This window comes from Juglans microcarpa x Juglans regia, chromosome 2D (genome assembly GCF_004785595.1).
Source record: "Juglans microcarpa x Juglans regia isolate MS1-56 chromosome 2D, Jm3101_v1.0, whole genome shotgun sequence".
Lineage (NCBI taxonomy): Eukaryota > Viridiplantae > Streptophyta > Magnoliopsida > Fagales > Juglandaceae > Juglans > Juglans microcarpa x Juglans regia.
In genome coordinates this window covers 42,403,677-42,423,259 of record NC_054596.1, presented here as the reverse complement: position 1 = coordinate 42,423,259, position 19,583 = coordinate 42,403,677, and the positions used below count along the sequence as shown (strand labels likewise).

Here is a 19,583-nt window from a genome sequence, read left to right as displayed (position 1 = left end):
TTTTTGTAAGTGATCTTTAAATAACTAATAATAATAGTAGTGCCCCATCTATCCCATACCATATCCAAACTAAGAAAAAAGAAAGGGTGACAATACGAATTAATTGGATGACTAAAAATCAAAAGATTGAATATCATGCATGTTCCTTTCATTCTAATAGCTACAATATTACAATATGTTCCCATTTGTGTCCGGTCCACAAAGTCATATCTGTGAGAAAATATCAACTCTCATATACACAATTACTGCAAATATTTTGTAGAAAGCCAACAAAATATAAAAGAACCTATGTATACTTAAACATTAATACCTTAGTATAGTTTTATAAATCGTAATTTCATTCTAAGAAACATTTCATTTTCTTTCATTTTATAAAAAAAATATTTTCTCATAAAAACATTTTATTTCAGATGACAACCTACATCCATTCATAACCTCAAGTCACTTCCTTTTCATTTAAAGAACACTAAGCCTCATCCTCCATAGACATATAACCAATCCATCGTCAATTCAAGCTCTCATTCACTTCCTCACCTATATATAAACATGCCACACAATCCAAACCAATCATACATATACATAAATCCCATCCATGCATACACGTGTCATACCCCATTATCACCTAAGATCAACGTATAATTCACTTAAGCACTCACTTTCTCTTACAAACCTCATCCATAATCAATACATTTAATATGAACAACTAAGTCCATATAGCTTTTCATCCCCATCATGCTTTTCATCCCCACTACTATTCCATCATCTTATCCCAACATCTCAAGACAAGCCATCCAAACTTAATACGCTCACATCCAACACCTTAGTACAACTCAATTATAAATCTAGTCCAACTTACACATAATCATGCACTTATAAATTACTTCCATACTACAACATCACAATCCACATGATCTAACACAATGACAATACATAAAGATTAGTAAGCTTCATTCATCACTCCACACACTCAACCTTCACAATTACTATATTAAATTAATAAGTCTCTTAATGCATACCATACATAAATCCCATCCATTATTCATATAACTCACATACCATGTACCCAACTAATCACATAGCTTCTCAAGTCTCAACAAATGCAATACCCATGCTCCTTCACAATTTCCCCACTTAAGAAACTCTAACACTTCACCAACTACAAATACATACTCAAAACAAGGTCCAACACTTCACAAAGCACATAACCAACACCTTCAACATGCACAACCAAGCACTTGCTCCCAACACTTCGCACTTCACAACCCAACTACAATATCACAACCACATCCATTTCTCCTCTGTTTTCCACAATAACACAATTAAAATAGTAAATATACGTAGATACAAATCTACTTAAGCACTCAACACCACACCATACACGTCTATATACACTAAAATAACGCACTTGAGACACAAATGTAGGATTTTTACCATGCTTAAGGGCTGGACAGCGAAGGAGGCATGAGGGAGGTGCTGTTGCATCCATGCGTTGCTCGTGGTGGTGTTGCGTCATGGCTGGAGGCAGCAATGGTGGCTCACAGAGGCGGGGAAGGCCACTATAATGAGAAAACTGTGGGGGAAAAAGAGGTGGGGCTTGGATCTAAGAGAGGAGAGGGGGCTGAGAGGGGTGGCCGAGATGGCTCTTGGTGGCAAGCTCGTCAACATGCTCATGGGTGGCTCACGGTGGCCGCAGCATGGCAGATTTAGGCGGTGTGTGAAGTTGGGGTGGAGCGACGGTTGGTCATTGGCGGAGCCATAAGCGGCTGAGGGTGGCGATGGCCATGACTAGAGACAGAACCGAAGGTGCACGGATTAGCGGGGATCTCTGTGTGTGTGTGTGTAAGAGAGAGAGAGAGAGAGAGAGAGAGAGAGAGAGAGAGCGTCGACGAGAGGTGAAGGGTTGAGGGGGAAAGACTCACAGTGGCTCAACGGCAAGGGGAGCCGTTTGTGGTGGGGTAGTGGGGTGAGAAGCTTGCAGTCAGGGGGGAGAGCGAGAGAGAGAGAGAGGATAATAGCCAGAGGGGAAGAAATGAATAAGGGGAAAGGTTTTAACTTTATTAGCTTTTGCAACGGGTTATTAACATCGCAAAAGCTGATAACATCGCCGTAAAAGCTAATAACCCAGAATTAAAAAAAAAATATTTTAGGTAAGTTTATTTACGGCGAGAAAAAGTTGCTGCAAAAAATTAATAATCTTGTTGCAAAAACTAATAGTCGAAAGAAAAATAATTCTGAGAAGATTATTTGTAGTGAAAAAAAGTAGCCCCAAAAATATTTTTTTCCACAAAGTTTTACTTGCAATGTGATCTCATGATAAAATGCCTTTTTTTTTTTTTTTTTTGTTCACGAATAATTTTCGTGTCATCAACTAATTACTTCCCACGTTTATATATCGTGGCAAACTTTTTAGTGACAGTTCATGAATTATATATATAGAGAGAGATAATATAGCTAGGCCAGTACTGGTAATTAATGGTATATACTGCTATTAATACTTCATATATATATATATATATTCTTTTTTCTATGCAAGTGCTAGCCAGGTCTTACAAAAAATTATTGTTTACATGTCGTATTGCAATAGGTAAAATTTATTATATAATTTTATCATGTAATAATAATGCTGTATATATAGTCCAAACATTTCTTATATCAAAAATACTTCCGTCCAGCAGTAATTTTATCTGCTGCTTCACTGATGTATTGTCCTATTTCCGTCCAGCAGTAATTAATATCATGACAGCTAGCCAGCTAGCTGTGTATACACTGTACATGATCTTTTATAAGCAGTTTTATTTTCGTACCTTGATCCATCATTTTCACTTCACGTGAATCGGCAAGCTGCACCTGCCAAACAAATTCAATTTGATGGATGATGGTGTACATATATTAGGGTACGACTGATTACATCTAGAGGGCAAATTTATTCCTGGCGGGACTGGACCCGGCCCACTTCTCCAGGGCCTAAGGCCCCGAAGCTAAGGGTCCAGCGTGTGGCGAGAAGAAAGCCTGGCCAGTACAGAAAAGATGGAACAGCCTTCACGTAAGCACATCCTTAATCACGTGGCATTAAATGATTTAAAATGGGTCAAGATCTTCTTCTTGATAGAAGTGATCGTATTAAAGTGTAATTTAAATAGTGAATTAAAATGAAAGTTAATAATTAGATAAAATATTATTAAAATATTATTTTTTAATATTATTATTATTTTAAAATTTAAAAAAATTAATTATTTATTATATTTAATATAAAATTTAAAAAAATTATAATAATAAAATGACCTTAAATATAATGTCGTCCAGGACAAGGGACCGACATCCCATGCACTGAAAGAGCAGGAGCCCGTCTTGAAACGAGGAGTATAAAAAACAGAATACAAGCACAAAGACGAGCGGTTCAGTTCTTAAAATCCCCTTCTCTATCGCTTTCTATCGAGTAACATATTAACTTTGATATGGAAGATGTTGCAGTCTTTCAGACACTCCGGGCCATCAAGCAGTTTTCACATAGGGTCTGGTGAGGAAGTAGGCGGTTGAGAAACATGCCTTCAACAACATCGATCATCAATCTCTTGATCATGAAGCTGCTAGCTAGACATGCTGCGTGCTTCTGATCATCACCCTCACCAACCCAAATAAAAATGAAGTCAAGAAGAGAAGACAATATACCTAACTTTTCTGCAGCGCCTTAATGATACCTAACAATTATTTATGTCGTATATTAATTTAAATGATCATGATAAACCTAACTATAAGACACTAATTTAATTCCCTTTTAATTATTATAAGTAAACCTAACACATAGAATTTTAGTTAAAATGTGAGATAAAGTATGAAGTAGTACTTAAGGTGATTCATTTTCTGGGTTTTGAAAATGATCAAAGAGTGAGAGCGTAATTCATGATTAATTAAGTGCATGTGAAGCTAATATTGCCCCATTAATGTATAGGCCATGGCCTCGGCCTGTTTGAGGATCATAGCATTTTGGCTGTGGCCCTCCTCCTCCTGTTTGAGGATGATCAATATATATAGCATTGTGGCTGTGGCGTTGGACGGGATGATATGACCATTAATTAAAAGGGTAGAATATATAAAGGCCAAAGGGGACCAAAAAGGCAATTAGTTATACATATTGAAAATTAATATATATTGAAAATGATTTGTACATGCCCTAATAGACAATTTCTACGCAATCTATTTGTAAAAAAGTGGACTCCACATTAAAAAATATAAAAAAAAAACTATTTTTTAATGCGATCTACTTTTTATAAAATATTTGTACGAGATTTATCTATTTGAAGCTTGTAACTAACATTAATTATACTTAATTAATATGACATTTTATGAAATGAAATAACATGGATGGGTACTAGTCATGATCAACATAATAATTACACTATATATATATGTATGTATGTATGTATGTATGTATAATACAGCATCAGCTAGTAAGTCCGCTGAAAAGTCTCCATGCAGTAAAACTCATCAATGGACACAAATTAGTAAAAGTCGCCTTTAATGCACTTTAGGTTACCTAATTTCCCGTCATTTTCCCTAACCCTTAAATGTTATAACTATTAGTACTACTCTCTCAAATATTGATTTTATTTTTGCCCATCCTTATCAATATTGTAGATTCACAAGTTTTTATTGGAAGACTAGTTTTAAGTGAAAGAGACTCATCAAGCTGTTTGTTAGCAAATTTATAACTACCATTTAGGCTGCATTTAGATGTTGAGTTGAATTAAGCTTTTTATAAATAATAGTGAGTTGAGATGGTAAAGTGAGTTTTGTGAGGTCTACTTAAAATGAGGTTAAATATGTTTTGATGTTAAAATAAGTTTAGATGTATTTATGAGAAGTTAAGAATTGTTGTGGGTCTCACATGTAAAAAAATGTTGAATTAAAAAAGATTGTAGATCTCACATGTAAAGAGGTTTTGAGTTGATATGAGTTTAGTAATTTAAGAGTGGAGTGTTTGGATGTTAGACATAACTTAAAATTAGACTGAACGGAGTTAAATTCATATGAGTTTAACACCCAAACGTGACTATGTTATGAAAGGAAGGTTGTCTATTCTTTCTTTTTGGGGGAAAAAAATATAAGAAATCATTTATGTTAACATCCTCGCTTAATTGTGGAGGTAAACATGGTTTTTATCAAACTATTATATATGTAGGGGAAGAAAACCTGTAAACCGAAACGAAGGATTACATGATAAAAACAAAAAACACATAATTATTGTCGAAAACATAAACACATATTCAGAAGGTGTTTCAAGAATCAAAAGAGATGGAAAGGCCGGACCTAGCTAGAAAAGCAGCCTTAAGAATTCTTTAAATCATGAGGAAACTTCAATATATATATATATATATATATATATATATATATATATTTTTTTTTTTTGAATAAGCTCAATATTAAAAAAAAAACTTCAATTATTTAAGGAGTTTTTTTTTTTTTTTAGGGAACTTCAATATTAATCCCACCACATGCATACTAAATTTACAGAGTTTCACGTACAATACTCCATAAATAAGCTCTTGTTGGCCGTCTAACGCCCTCAAATTGACACAAATTAAGTAGAGGTATCCTCCTGCTACTTAAAAGCCATTAAAACTCCCACCAAACTCGACTTGTCCCCAGCAAATACTCATAAAAACCCATTTCTTCTCCCAACTCCCACTATTATATGACTTACCACTTGTCCATTTTCAAGAAATCTAGGAGCTTTGGGCAAGCTATACTGATATACAGCACTAATATTAATAATGGCATTCACATACACCCCATGGCTCCTGGCAATTACTGAGTTTCTGATTCTAGTCTCTATAACCAAAAGTGAAGTTCCTGCAATCATAGTTTTCGGAGACTCGTCTGTGGATACAGGCAACAACAACGTCATTGCCACCGTTCTCAAGAGCAATTTCAGGCCTTATGGTCGTGATTTTGCTGGTGGACGCCCCACCGGAAGGTTTTGCAATGGCCGCATTCCTCCCGACTTCATTTCCGAGGCTTTTGGGCTCAAACCAACTGTGCCTGCCTACTTGGATCCTGCCTACAATATAGCAGATTTTGCCACAGGTGTTTGCTTTGCTTCTGCTGGAACAGGCTATGACAATGCAACTTCTGCTGTATTAGTAAGTTCTCATTTATACCATAATATTGTATGTGTATAATTCTGATCGGGAAAATGATATAAGAACAACTATACTACAATTTATTTACAACTCCCTATAAAAAAATTATTATTTTATCTACTTTGAACTGCTGCAAGTACAGAAATTTTGAATTAAAATAAAAAATATTAATATTTTAATGTGCAGGTAGTAGTTGAGTTGTAATAAAGTTTGCGGTAAATCCTTTTTGCAAACGAAAAAAATAAGTCCTACATAATATTTGTGACCTAATTAGATTTATCCATTAATTTGGCTTGATTTGCAGAATGTGATACCAATGTGGAAGGAGTTGGAGTACTATAAGGATTACCAAAACAAACTGAGAGCTCACCTTGGAAACGAGAAGGCGAACGAAGTTTTGAGAGAGGCTTTATATTTGGTAAGCTTAGGAACAAACGACTTCCTGGAGAACTACTACACATTCCCTACCCGGCGAGCTCAATTCACTGTCCAACAGTACGAGGATTTTCTCGTAAGCCTCTCTAGAACTTTCCTTGGGGAATTGTATGGCCTTGGAGCTCGGAAAATATCCCTTACTGGGGTTCCTCCAATGGGGTGTTTGCCACTGGAGAGAACCACAAATATTATGGGTCACCATGGTTGCATGGAGAAATACAACAGTGTGGCTCTGGAATTCAATGGCAAGTTGAAGACTATGGCGAGTAGGCTGAATAAGGAGCTTCGTGGGCTCAGTATAGAGGTTGCCGATGCATATAACATTTTCAATCAAATCATTAGAAGGCCTTCTTTATATGGTAAGTTTATCCCTTTATTATTAATATTAATGGTAATTCGGAGATAATCAAATAGCTAGTATCATTTTAAAAGTTCTTGGATATATAGTGGCTAATTTTGAAATTTATCCTTCAAATCAACCTGCATTCTGAGAAAAGAAAAACAATAGAGTATTTTGCAGACCTGCATGTACTTGAAACTTTTTAGTTTAACACTTATAAACATGGTGATCAAGGTGATCAATTGATTAGATTTCATTGGGTTAAAAGACAATACATATATATATTCTTCTATCCCTCAGCCCCGGCCAGCTAGTCAGTAACTCATAAGTTTGACTTAGTCTGAGTACTGCGCTGCGTTAACTAGGCATACAAAAGAAGTTGGTGACGGCTTTGATGAGTATTAATTAAAGGTCACGTACGTACTGGCCTGGTTTGGTTGGGATGATCTGATCAATTTATGTTGCAGTAATATCACACACACACACACACACACACACACACACATATATATATATATAATATTGCTCTACTTATTATATATTTTGCCAATTAGAGTATGAAAACTTGCAGTTACAACAGTACTTGTTCATGGAATACCGACTCACCATTAATATTTCTCAAAATCTCAATCGATGTTTTGTTTGTTTCTGTACTAATAATGCAAATTGAGAGCTAGCTAGCTCCTAGAATTACGTTTGAATTCAGGTCCCAATTTTAGGTCTAGATAGACATTAATGAGATCAGAAATTAGATGGATACAGATCGAATACGATGGAGTAGTAGTCCTAACTGTCCTATAACAATGATTTATTACTGTTTTTGTTCCCTTTTTGCTAAACTATAACGTTTAGTGTTGTCCGTCGACTGTTAATTTGTATGATCTATATTTTGTGTGTCTCTACTCTCAATCTATTATATCGACGGCCTACAATTCAGGCAGAAATTAATTAATTCATGAGATCGTTGTTCGTACGAGATATATATGAAAAATCAGTGAAATAATATATATGATTTGAAACCAAAACATGACAAGATTAGATTAATCTGCCAGAAATTTTACAGATTCTAGTTATGAGCTGCCAGCGCTAAATGTTGTGAAACAAGTGCGCGCGCGCACACTCATGTCTTTAAACTACTACTCCATCCATGCTGCTTGAATTACATGATGATTGATGAGGAAGTCAAGAGATATATCGATCTAATCATAGTACTGTTAACTACTAATTATATACGCACGTTTGTTTCTAATGTTCTTTCGGGCATTGAATCCTAGCTAGCTTTAAGTAATATATACATATTGATGCGTGCAGGATTTGAGGTAGTAGAAAGGGCATGTTGTTCGACGGGCACATTTGAGATGAGTTACCTCTGCAGCGACCACAGTCCATTTACATGCACGGATGCCGATAAGTACGTATTTTGGGATAGCTTCCACCCTACAGAGAAAACAAATCACATAATCTCAAACCATTTGATTGGTCATCTTCTGGAAAAGTTTCGTTGATTTTAATTAATTAATTTCATATATATATATATAGCTGTGAAAAATCTTTTTATTTAATTTCGATGGCTGTACGTACGTACGTCGTACCTACGCTTATCGATGATTGATTCATCTATATATATAGTGCGTGTACGTACGTGCATAAATGGAACTTATAACCAGCTCTCAACCGAGATCATGTACTCAGAGGCGTTAATTAATTAATTAGCTGCTTGTTAATTTTAGACTGACTTGCTTGCGAGCTAGCATTATTAAGGATCAATTAGATCAATTTGTATATAATAATTAATGCTTGTACGTATTTTTAATAATTAATATTATATATATATAATATACCAATAATATATTTACGTACGTACTTTGGTTTATATAATGTACATGTAATAATATAATTAATTATTTAACAAAAAATTAATAATAATTGTTAGCTAGGTAGGTTAGCCGTAGGCCATGAATGATTTTTCCCTTGCAATTATGTAATACAGTAGTCCAATTTTGAGTTAATTATATAAGCAATCTAACATGCAAATAAAAAAAAAATATAAAGAGGTTGGATATATAACATAAAAAAGGTCAAGATCATGAGATCAGTGATATTTGTTGTAAATTAATCATGGCCAATTCATGAGATGATCAGTGAATATTGGTACTTGTGTAATATTTGAAGTCCAAAAATAAAAAATAAAAACTATAGTACTTTATACATTGGAGATAATAAAAAAATCTCCGATGCAATTATATTAGACACGATATATATATAACTATATATATATATATATATATTTTAAAAACTCGTTTTACAACTACTATCGATCGTACTACTATTATCTGGCTGTAATAATTAATGTATGAATAAAAAAAAAGTTAAGGTCAGTCGAGATAATAATTAATATTTTATATATATATATATATATATATATATATTAATGAATCTAGCTAGCTGCTAGGACTAAAATTTAACACCCAATTCATTTGCATGTTATTGAGATGTCAACGCTGCAAAAAGCTCCACCACCTCGGCTTCCTCAGACAAACTCACCATGTCAAATGCCTCGTCAGATGCCTCTCTAGAAGGTCTTGTTGAAATCACCGAGACTAGGATGGTGCTTACCCTCTGGGTATGGCTTGTGAATTGTTTTGTAAAGTGGCTGACACTCTTGTAACAAACTTTGCCATATGGTTGACATTTTTCTATAATGCACAGCAGGTGCTTAAGAATATTCCTAGAAGAAGATTTTGTTGAAACCTAATCTGTATATATATTCATTACTGTACATAGAAATATGTATCAATGAGAATCGCATATGTTTTCTTCTCCTCTTGAACTCTCATCATGGTTTCAGAGCTAAAACTCGACTAACGTCCTTCTCCTCCTTTTCCTTTTTTTTTTCTTTACTCTGTTCTTGCTTACTTCCCTTCAATGGTTGCCGATACTTCCGTTTCTGCAAAAACAAATTCACAATACCTCTACCTTTTAGCTCCCTAGCAATTTCTCTCACATCGTGTTTGTTAAGCTTGGTTCCGATAATTTTTTACTTTGGCATGCACAAATCATTCCCTACTTCCATGCTCAAAAGCTTTTCCACTTCATCAATGGCTCCACTCCTCCCCTCTGCCTATCCTTCCAGTCGCATCTCCTATTATATCTGGACCCTCTCCTCCTCAAACAAATCCAGCTTATTTACAATGACGCTGCATTGACCAAATGCTCCTCAGTGCTCTCTTTTCCTCCCTCATCGTGCCAATCCTTGCCCAAGCCATAGCTTCCCGCACCTCTTCTGAACTATGGGTTTCTAGACACCATGTTCACCTCACAATCTCAGGTCTAAATCTTCCAAATTCGTCATTAACTCACAAACCTAAGAAATGTTCTCTCTCGGTGACTGACCATTATCACAAAGTCCGCCTTCTCTCAGACACGATGACCGCTGCTGGTGAGCCCCTCCGTGACTCTGAAGTTGTTTCGTATCTTTTCAATGGCCTAAACTTAGAATATAAATCATTTGTCCTTTCGGTGACAACAAGAGCCACCCCAATTAGCACAAGCGAACTTTTCAACCTCCTACTTGCCTTTGAAAGTCGTGTTTCTCTCACAACAACCATTCAGCATGGTCTTCTACCTACACGATCTGCTAATATAACTACCTCTCTTCCCTACCAAAACTCAGCCCGTGGTCGCAACACTTATCATGGGGCAGAAACAACACTCGAGGTGGCCGCTCTCGAGGAGGTCATTTCTCTCCATCTCATTCATTTTCACCCTAACAAACTAACAAGCCAGCATGTCAGGTCTGCAACAAAGTTGGCCATGTCGCACTTCAATGCTATCACCGTTTTGACCAGGCTTATCAATTTGAACCACCTCGTTCTTTGCTGCTCATCACACAAGTTCACAGCCCCTCTCCAATAGACAGTGGTACCCAGACTCTGCTGCTTCAAATCACATAACTTCATACCTCAACAATCTCAATCTATCCAGTGAACCTTACCTTGGACATGAGCAGATTCAAGTTCACAATGGCGCTGCCCTCCCCATCACTCACATCGGTGACTCTCAATTTTCTTCCTCAAACTCTACTTTCTCTCTTCATAAATTATTTTGTGTTCCCCAAATCACCAAAAACTTAGTTTCAGTTCAAAAATTTTGTCATGACAACTCTGTTTTCTTTGAGTTTCATAAATCTTAGTTTCTTGTGAAGGACAAACGGATGGAAAAATTGCTTCTCCAAGGATCAACGCATGATGGCCTCTACTTATTTCCTCCTCCAGCTTCCTCAAACTTTGCCCCAGTTGCTTTCATTGGTGAATGAACTACTGTTGAACAATGGCACAATCGGCTTGGCCATCCCAACCTTCAACTTGTTTCTCGCATTTTAAGCACCAAATGTTTACCTTTCATTCCATCTCAACAAGATTTTTATTGTTCTACTTGTCATCTTGCCAAGTGTAGGCAATTGTCTTTTAAATCTTCTAGTACTCGATCCTTAAGATCTTTACATTTAATTTTTGTGGATGTATGGGATCCATCCCCTTATATATCAAGAGATGACTTTCGTTATTATATCTCATTTGTTGATGATTTTAGCCGTTATACTTGGTTCTATCCATTAGCCTCAAAGGGTGATGCTACTTCCATGTTTCTCATTTTTCAACAATATGTTGAATGCCTTTTTAACACAAAAATAAAAAATGTTCAAAGTGATTGGGGTGGGGAATTTAGACCCCTCACTTGTGTCCTTAATTCTCAAGGAATCTCTCATCGCCTCTCTTGTCCTCACACACACATCAACAAAATGGTGTGGTTGAACGTAAGCATTGTCATATAATTGAGACGGGTCTTGCCTTTCTTGCAACTGCCTCTCTTCCTCATAAGTTTTGGGCCGATGTTTTCCAAATCGCAGCTTTCCTTATAAATTTTCTTCCCTCTCCATCTCTCAAAAATAAATCTCATCATCTCCTTCTTTACAAAAAGAACCCAATTACTCATTTCTCAAAGTTTTTGGATCCAAGTGTTGGCCCAATCTTCGACCTTATAATAACCATAAAATTCATTTCCGTTCTTTACCCTACCTCTTTCTTGGTTACAGCCCCATACATAAAGGATATAAGTGCCTTCATCTATACTCTAATCGAATATACATTTCACATGACGTGTTGTTTAATGAAAATTCATTTCCATATACAAAATCACAATTACCATCGACCTTCACAAATTCTCAGTCCTCACATGCTCTTTTACCCATTTTATCTCCTTCTTCCCTCGACTCATCTCCTATCCACTCAATAAACAGCCCATCCTCATCACCAAGCTCATCTTCCCCTCATACAACAGCTGGCCCACCCTTAATACAAAACCCATCTTCTTTGACTTTTCAACATTCTTCAACCTCAATCCTTCGACCAGACTATGCTTCCCCACATTGACAGCCCCTAATCCTAACCCCTGCCTCGACCAACACTCAACCTCTTCTCCCTCGATTGCCCATCGTTGCCCGATCTAAAACAAATTCCTCTTGTCCCAAAAAATTTCTCGACGGTCACATCCCATATCCTCCACCACAACATGCCCTAGATACAAGAGAGACATCCTTTGTGACCTGAAGCAACAGAAATAAAAGAACTTGATACCATCATGTACTTCAGTAGCAAAAGCACAGTGATTCTTTATATTCTGATCCTTACAATATTTGCTTGATATGTTATGACCTATTCCAAAAACTGCCCAGCTCATTACTAATCAAAATAAGGAAACACAAAATTACAATTTACTTGAACCTCTTTACTAATTTTGTGATAAGCAATAAGATTTTCCTCATAAGTGCTAAAGGAAAATCCAAGTATGATGAGATGTGTAAAAGAAAGTTGCTTAGCTAGAGATAGAAAAAGAAAAAGAGAAAATCATGGAAACTAAATCCATTAAAATCTACGGAAGCTGTCCAAAGGAGGAGAGTGTTGAGAAATAAAGTATTCAACTCCTTCATTGTCCATTCACAGTCCTCAAAATTTTTAATATATGTGGAATAGTTTAGAAATTAATTGCATGTCAACAATTTTCTTTTTTAATATATTCCCGTTCAAAGGAAATAACACAAGTCTTCTCTAGAATGTTTCTAGTGTGTTTTCAAACCATGATCATACGGGACCATACACTACATCTACATTCAGATGGTGAATAATATACACTATGCAAGGTTAATTAAGGGAACGATATCATAAATCATTTGGAAGAGGAACAACTGTAAACATGTTGAAGATCTTATCACATACAAGTAGGATAAATTAATTTCCCAGATAAACAATTTTAGGCACCTCACATTTGCTGTTACATTCAGATTTCTATCTCTATCTCCTCCCATCCAAGATCCAAACTTAATTGGTTAACAGAAGAGGCCTTCCAGTATGCTGTGAGGGAAAAAAAGTAAGAGTAAAAAACAGAATCTTTCATAAAGAAGGTATAAAGGGAACAATCGCTACCAAACACGCAAATATGGACTGAAGACAAACCTTCTTTAAACATTGTTGAGTAGGTATAAGTAATGAGGTATAGCTTTCCAAATGGACTACTAAACAATGTTCAAGCTAGAGATAATAAAATGAACAAGTGAAGCTATGTTTAAACGACTTTGCAGAGAAATAAAACATGTGGTATGTAACAATTCTTAGCTTCCCATAGCTAACCGGCCCTGGCTTCTTCAATAGGCATAGGTTTGTAGTGACTAAGCTCATCTGTCTGCCAAATTGAAGTTGCCTCAGTCACCTACAAAAGCAAGATTGAATCTATTACTCACATGACATATCAAAGGTTTGTCCCTTACCTTCAAAAGCCGTATACAATCTGATAATCAAATAAATACAAAAATATCACAAATTTCTTCCACGTTATCTTATAGATACAAGCAGTTCCTGTTCCTCCTCCCACCACACACTCACACACTTGACAAGGGACTTTAGGAGGGATGTCATGCCATTAGGAAAATAATACCAGATCTTCAATCAGCATTTCTCAATCTTCAAGACCAAGGTCAAATAGGTCACTGTTAAGAGATGCTGAAAGGAAAGGCAATGCTAGAATAAGAGAAAACTCGAAACGATATTAAGATATAATATTTCAACATATTAAAATTGTGAAGAAACTTACCGCAATTCTAAATTTGCTTGTATTGTAATGCGCAACGATTAATTTGTGTGGGATGTGCAGTAAGAACAATTTCAACCTCCTATAGAAACGATCCTTCCAATGTCGAGAACAATAGATGGACAATAAAAAAGAAAAAAAATCTAATCTTGCCACAACAAAAGCTCTATTCTAATAATTTTGCTTAGCTGCTGTTAGTGGAGCAATGCAATTTCCAGACTACCAAATTAATGACATTTTTTTTCTTGCCAAAAGAAAAGAAAATAAACAACATGTTGTAATTTTTAAGAGCTCATTCTTCTTTAGTGTTACTTATCAAGACAAAGTAATCAAGAAAAAAAGAGAAGTAGAAGCCTAAGAACCAAAAAAGAGACCTGCTTGCAATCTATTTCATAAATCTCATTTGGGAAAACTCCATCGTGCACCAGCTCATTTCCGGCTCATTTTTTCTTTTCCTCTATTTTCTTAGTACCCAAACAGGAACTCAAGAAAAGAAAAAAAGGGAAAAGAACATCACAAGCAAGAAGATCAAAGAACTAGGAAAGAGACTGGAAGTTAGAAGCAAATACAAAGAAATGGGAAATGAAGGGAACCTGAACGAGGGTACTGTTCCGCTCGACTTTCCCCACGAAGCTGTCTCACACTCATACGAATCAGGACCGAAGACTTTGGCCTCTACCCCTCAATCTCACAACGACATAAATGAAACGAAATGAAGGAGAGAGGGCTCGGGGTGGGGTCCATCACAGAGGAGAATGAGGAAATAGAGAAAAAAAAAAAAGAGAGAAGAAATAAAGCAAATAACTTTAGGGTTTTAACAAACGGAAACACGATAACAACGAAATGAAAGGAAAAAAAATCCACTGAAAAAATAAGCAATAGAAAAAACAAATATACAAAGACCAAAAGAAGAGAGAAGACACAGAGAAGAGAGAAGACAAGAAAAAGTTTGCTTTTGGAGAGAAGAGAAAAGAGAAGATGCAGAGGAAAGATACTAAGACGAAAGAGATAAGACTGAGGAAAAAAGAAAACCTGAAGCTTCCGACTAGCACCAAAAGATAATTATACCCTTAAAATACACGGAAAATGCATGGAAAATTCACTTCCGTTGTAGTGTATGTATTGAACAGTCGGACAAAACTAGTAAAATAAAAAAATAGAAGGAAAACGAATGTACAAAAATTACTGTTTATTAATGTTTCAAATCGATAGACACTTTTAATCATAGAATAGATATATATTATGTGTGTGTAATATTAAAAGAAAATCAGTTCAAACCAATGGCTGATCTATCGATTTCAATAATAATTGTGATCGACCTTGAAAGCGAACTAGATTCTTTTAAGCTTTGGGGATATTTTTTTTTTTCTCTCTCTAAAAGTCTTATACGTACGCCTTAATTAAGGGTATGATTCTGATGCATAAGTTGTCTCCCACGTTAAATCAAATATTACAAATTAAGAACCGAAAAAACATGAGGCAAGTGCATGTAAAAAATAAATAAATAAAAATTATCAACGGTACTAAAAAAACCCATCGAGATTATGTACTATATGTTATATTATATACTCGATCGAGAGGCACACAAACTGATCTTTAAGACCCGAATATAATTACGTAATAAATTTTATATAAATTTTAAAAGTTTAAAACTCTTAGCTAGATGCATTATTTGTAGTACCGTGAAAATAGGATTCGTACCACGTTAGCAACTACAATACATTCAAGAAATAGACATAGACGCAGAAACTGGCCTACTTGGGCCACTAGCTCGCTTACTCGCGTACATGTATACACACAAATACACATATAATATAGAGTTATTATATTGTCAAGTCGGTATATATATAGAACACATCATCCATTAACACTTAAATTAATGGTAAGCTAGCTAGATTTGATGTGTAAAATTTAAATTTTAAAATTTATCTTTTTAATAAAAGTATGTTATGTAAATATTTTACTAGATGTGCTGATTTATACATTGACTTAATAATAGAAATATGTATATATATATATATATATGGGTGTTTGTCACTTAATGTTCTAAATTTATTTAATGCTATCGATTTAAAACATAAGTTATGATTTGCATAGTCGACCATTAAAATTGAAAGGAAAAGAAGTGATATGGCATAATCTTAACAATCATAGATATTATAATAGATATACATAATGCATCTAATTGTATTTTGAATTGGACCGGAGATAGTTAATTGATGACGTAGGTACGCATCAGCCACGTGCATGCAAACGCTACAATATTAAAATTTCAGAGAATGTCAATTCAAGGAATTAGTTAATTTATAGATATTATCATGATCAATACAGCTAATCCATGGTCGATACTTGCAGTACACACCAGATCAGAAAAGCTGGCATTACAGTTTCGCAAAGGAAAATTATAAGGATACTTAATTATGGAAAAATTTAATTGTAAGTAATTCTGCGTATTAATATGTGCATTCATTTAATATGATTAGTCAGAAAATAGATTTTATTGAAAATAATATTAATTTAAATTTAAATTATAAAAATAATAGTATTAATACGTAGATTAGTACACAAACTTACTTGTATATAATAAAATTTCTTAATTATTAATTGAATTGTCTTCCACGTCAAAGTTAATTTATTAATTTAAAAAAAAAAATCAAAGCTTCCACGTATAACAGGCCGTAGCTAATGAAATTTGTAAAAACATTAATTGTGGCAGGGGAAGTACATCATCGCATGCAACGTACGCGCGGTACAAAAAACAGATCTGTTTTAGGAAATAGACAATTGGTAGTATTTATTAGTCTCAAAACCCAGCACCTCCATTTCTGCTGGGAGCTTTCAATGCCTTCATAGAATTTATTAACTTGTCACTTTCATGCTTGGGCGGTTGCAACAAAAATATATATATAAGAGCCTTAATAATTAATGAGACCCGCTTTGGATCGGTGTGTTTTTGGCTTTAACAGCCCCCCAATGAATGGCTGCCACATCAGTAACTTTATTTCAAAGATTTTAAAAATTATCACACCCGATCTTGAAATGTTTTCATCGTTCAAGTCTTCATCAGCCCTGCTATCGTTCAAGCTGCAGGGTGTTGTCCATAGCCTTCATCACCAAATTCTGCCGGTTGGGAGTTATTTATCACCGTCGTCCGTCACTCTCTATCCAGTGCCACCATCCCCTCAATCACTTACATGATAATCTTCTAACTTTTATTTTTTCGTATGGGTATGTAGATTCTGTTTTGAAGTCCACATCCCCTTCCTAACTCATTAGATTTTATTTATACACTATTGAAAAGGTATAAATCAACAAGTCTGTAGACGGTGTAACGTTAGATTCTATTTTTTTCTAAAAAATGCTTTTTCCTCATTGTTTTCTAGATTTTGGTAGGGTTTTCCAAATTCTGGGGAAGTGGTTTCGTTCGAACTTTTGTGTGTAAAAGTTGCATTCTTTTTTGCTTGTAAATCCATTTTGTATGGGTCTAATTTAGGTATAGGAATATGGGTCTGGGTTTCTTTTATTTTTTTCTATTTTTCTTAGCAACCAAACATAGTTGCTACAATAAAATTAAGCTTCTATTATAAAAATCAAAAGCTTTAGAATGGGCGAATTCATATGACACAAAACTGCAGAGGCACTCTGCTTTATCATAACCCAGTAGCTTGCTTCATAGTCCATCATCCTGAGATGGCTCTTCCTCTTTCAAACCCTATAAGAGCATTGGCAATGGTTAGTAGTCTAAAATTTGACTAGAATCTTAACTTTTGACTATAGTATTAACTTTTGAGTAGTTGAGTTCATATTGGACTAGTTATCTTAAAGTGAAAATAATAATATAATATTATATTTTTTAATTTTATATTTTGTAAATACACTTCATATATTAATTAATAATTTATATTTTACTTAAAATTATTGTTTCCTCAACCTATTTCTTATGCAATGTGCCTAAAATTGCAAGTGTAATCAAAAGGAAATCAAAAGACAAAATAAATTGAGACAAAATTCTATTCTCATTCATGAGAAGGAATAAAAAATACAAATGCAGACCTACTTAAATTCAGACCTTCTGATCTGTCCACTACACTAAAATTCAGACCTACTAAAAATACTAAGAAGGACATTATAAAAAAAATTTATTTACAAGCAACAAGCCAAAACTGAGTCCACTGTCTACAAATAAATACCAACACATTCCTTTTAGGCACCAACACAGTCCACAGTCCAACATATATAAAATGAACATTAGTATTGAGCAAGACAGTCCACAAATAAATACAAACACATTTCAGAGTCCAACACAATCCATAATCCACAGTCCAACAAAATAATGAAGACACACAATTTAGTTCAATAAAAGATGTTCTCAACAAAATAATATATATACAGATTTGGTAATACTCTAAGCATTTAATTGCTACCCAGCGACATATTTATCCAGTCCACATGTGCCTAGGTAGCCACTAAATTTCCAAAAAAGTTAGTACTACCAACACTAGAAGTTAGACACCTCCATAAGGTCTCAAAGGAGATGTAAATGTACTTCCGGAATGGGACTTCGAATCCTCAAAAATTGCTAGTTGAATATTACGGAAATATTCTTGTTGCATGACATTCATGCCACGTACATCTAGCATCATCATCTTTAGTTCAAAATTCTTCTTCTCTAGTTCCAACTTCTTCTTCTTTAGTTCAAATACTTTCTCACTTTTTTCGTCTACCTTCAAAATAGCATTTCTCCGCTCTTCCATGGTCGTCGCTCTATCCTCAGTCATTTTAGCTAATGCAATTTTAATCTCTACCTCTTTGTCTTCCATCGACTTCCGCTTTCTCTCCTTTTCTTTCTCAGTTTTTTTGCCTATAGGTCTCTCAGTAAGAACCTCCAGGTCCTCCTTGGCTAAATCAACATCAACTTCACCAACATATTTTTCTTGTGGCTTTCTCTTCTTACCAAAGGTAGATTTGTGTTGCTGCCATTTTGGTTAGTGTTTCAAAAGACACCGACAATGCTCCATTGTGAAATTAGACCCTACCATCTTTTTTTACAACATCTTTGTCTTCTCAATCTACAAAGCTGAAGTAATATTTGTTAATTCATAAATAAGTCCAACATAAACTCATAATTAAAACAAAATAGTACATACCTTGTCTTGCTCGGTTGCACTACTCGGGTGCAATGACTCTACTTGTGCTATATATGCACAGAACTTATTTGTCAATTTTTGAATCATAGACCATTAATTCATCAATGAGCCCTCAGAACGGTCATCAATGTTTGGTTTTTTATATTCATGATAAAATGTGGTAATTCTTTCCCACATTTGAGTTGACTTTTGATCAGTACCCCTTATCGCATCGATGCTAATGTTGAGCCAAGCTGAGACGAGGAGATTATCCTCCTCTATAGTGAAAGATGCATCTCTTTGAACCTTTTTTGAATGATGCCTCTTTTCACCGTCAGTTGGGGTTGCTTGGATCACAACATTAGAATATTGCATTGGGGTGCTATTACAACCTTCTCCCCC

At 35.0% G+C, this 19,583-nt stretch overlaps 1 protein-coding gene across 1 annotated transcript; it reads left to right on the top strand.

Annotated features, from left to right (window-relative positions):
• The first annotated feature begins 5,589 nt into the window (after window positions 1–5,589).
• Window positions 5,590–8,637, top strand: LOC121250964 (GDSL esterase/lipase At2g42990-like). Its single transcript, XM_041150233.1, has 3 exons — window positions 5,590–6,140; window positions 6,445–6,934; window positions 8,227–8,637. The coding sequence occupies exons 1-3, from the start codon at window positions 5,772–5,774 to the stop codon at window positions 8,418–8,420; spliced, it is 1,053 nt and encodes a 350-aa protein (XP_041006167.1). The 5' UTR covers window positions 5,590–5,771; the 3' UTR covers window positions 8,421–8,637.
• The last annotated feature ends 10,946 nt before the right edge of the window (window positions 8,638–19,583 follow it).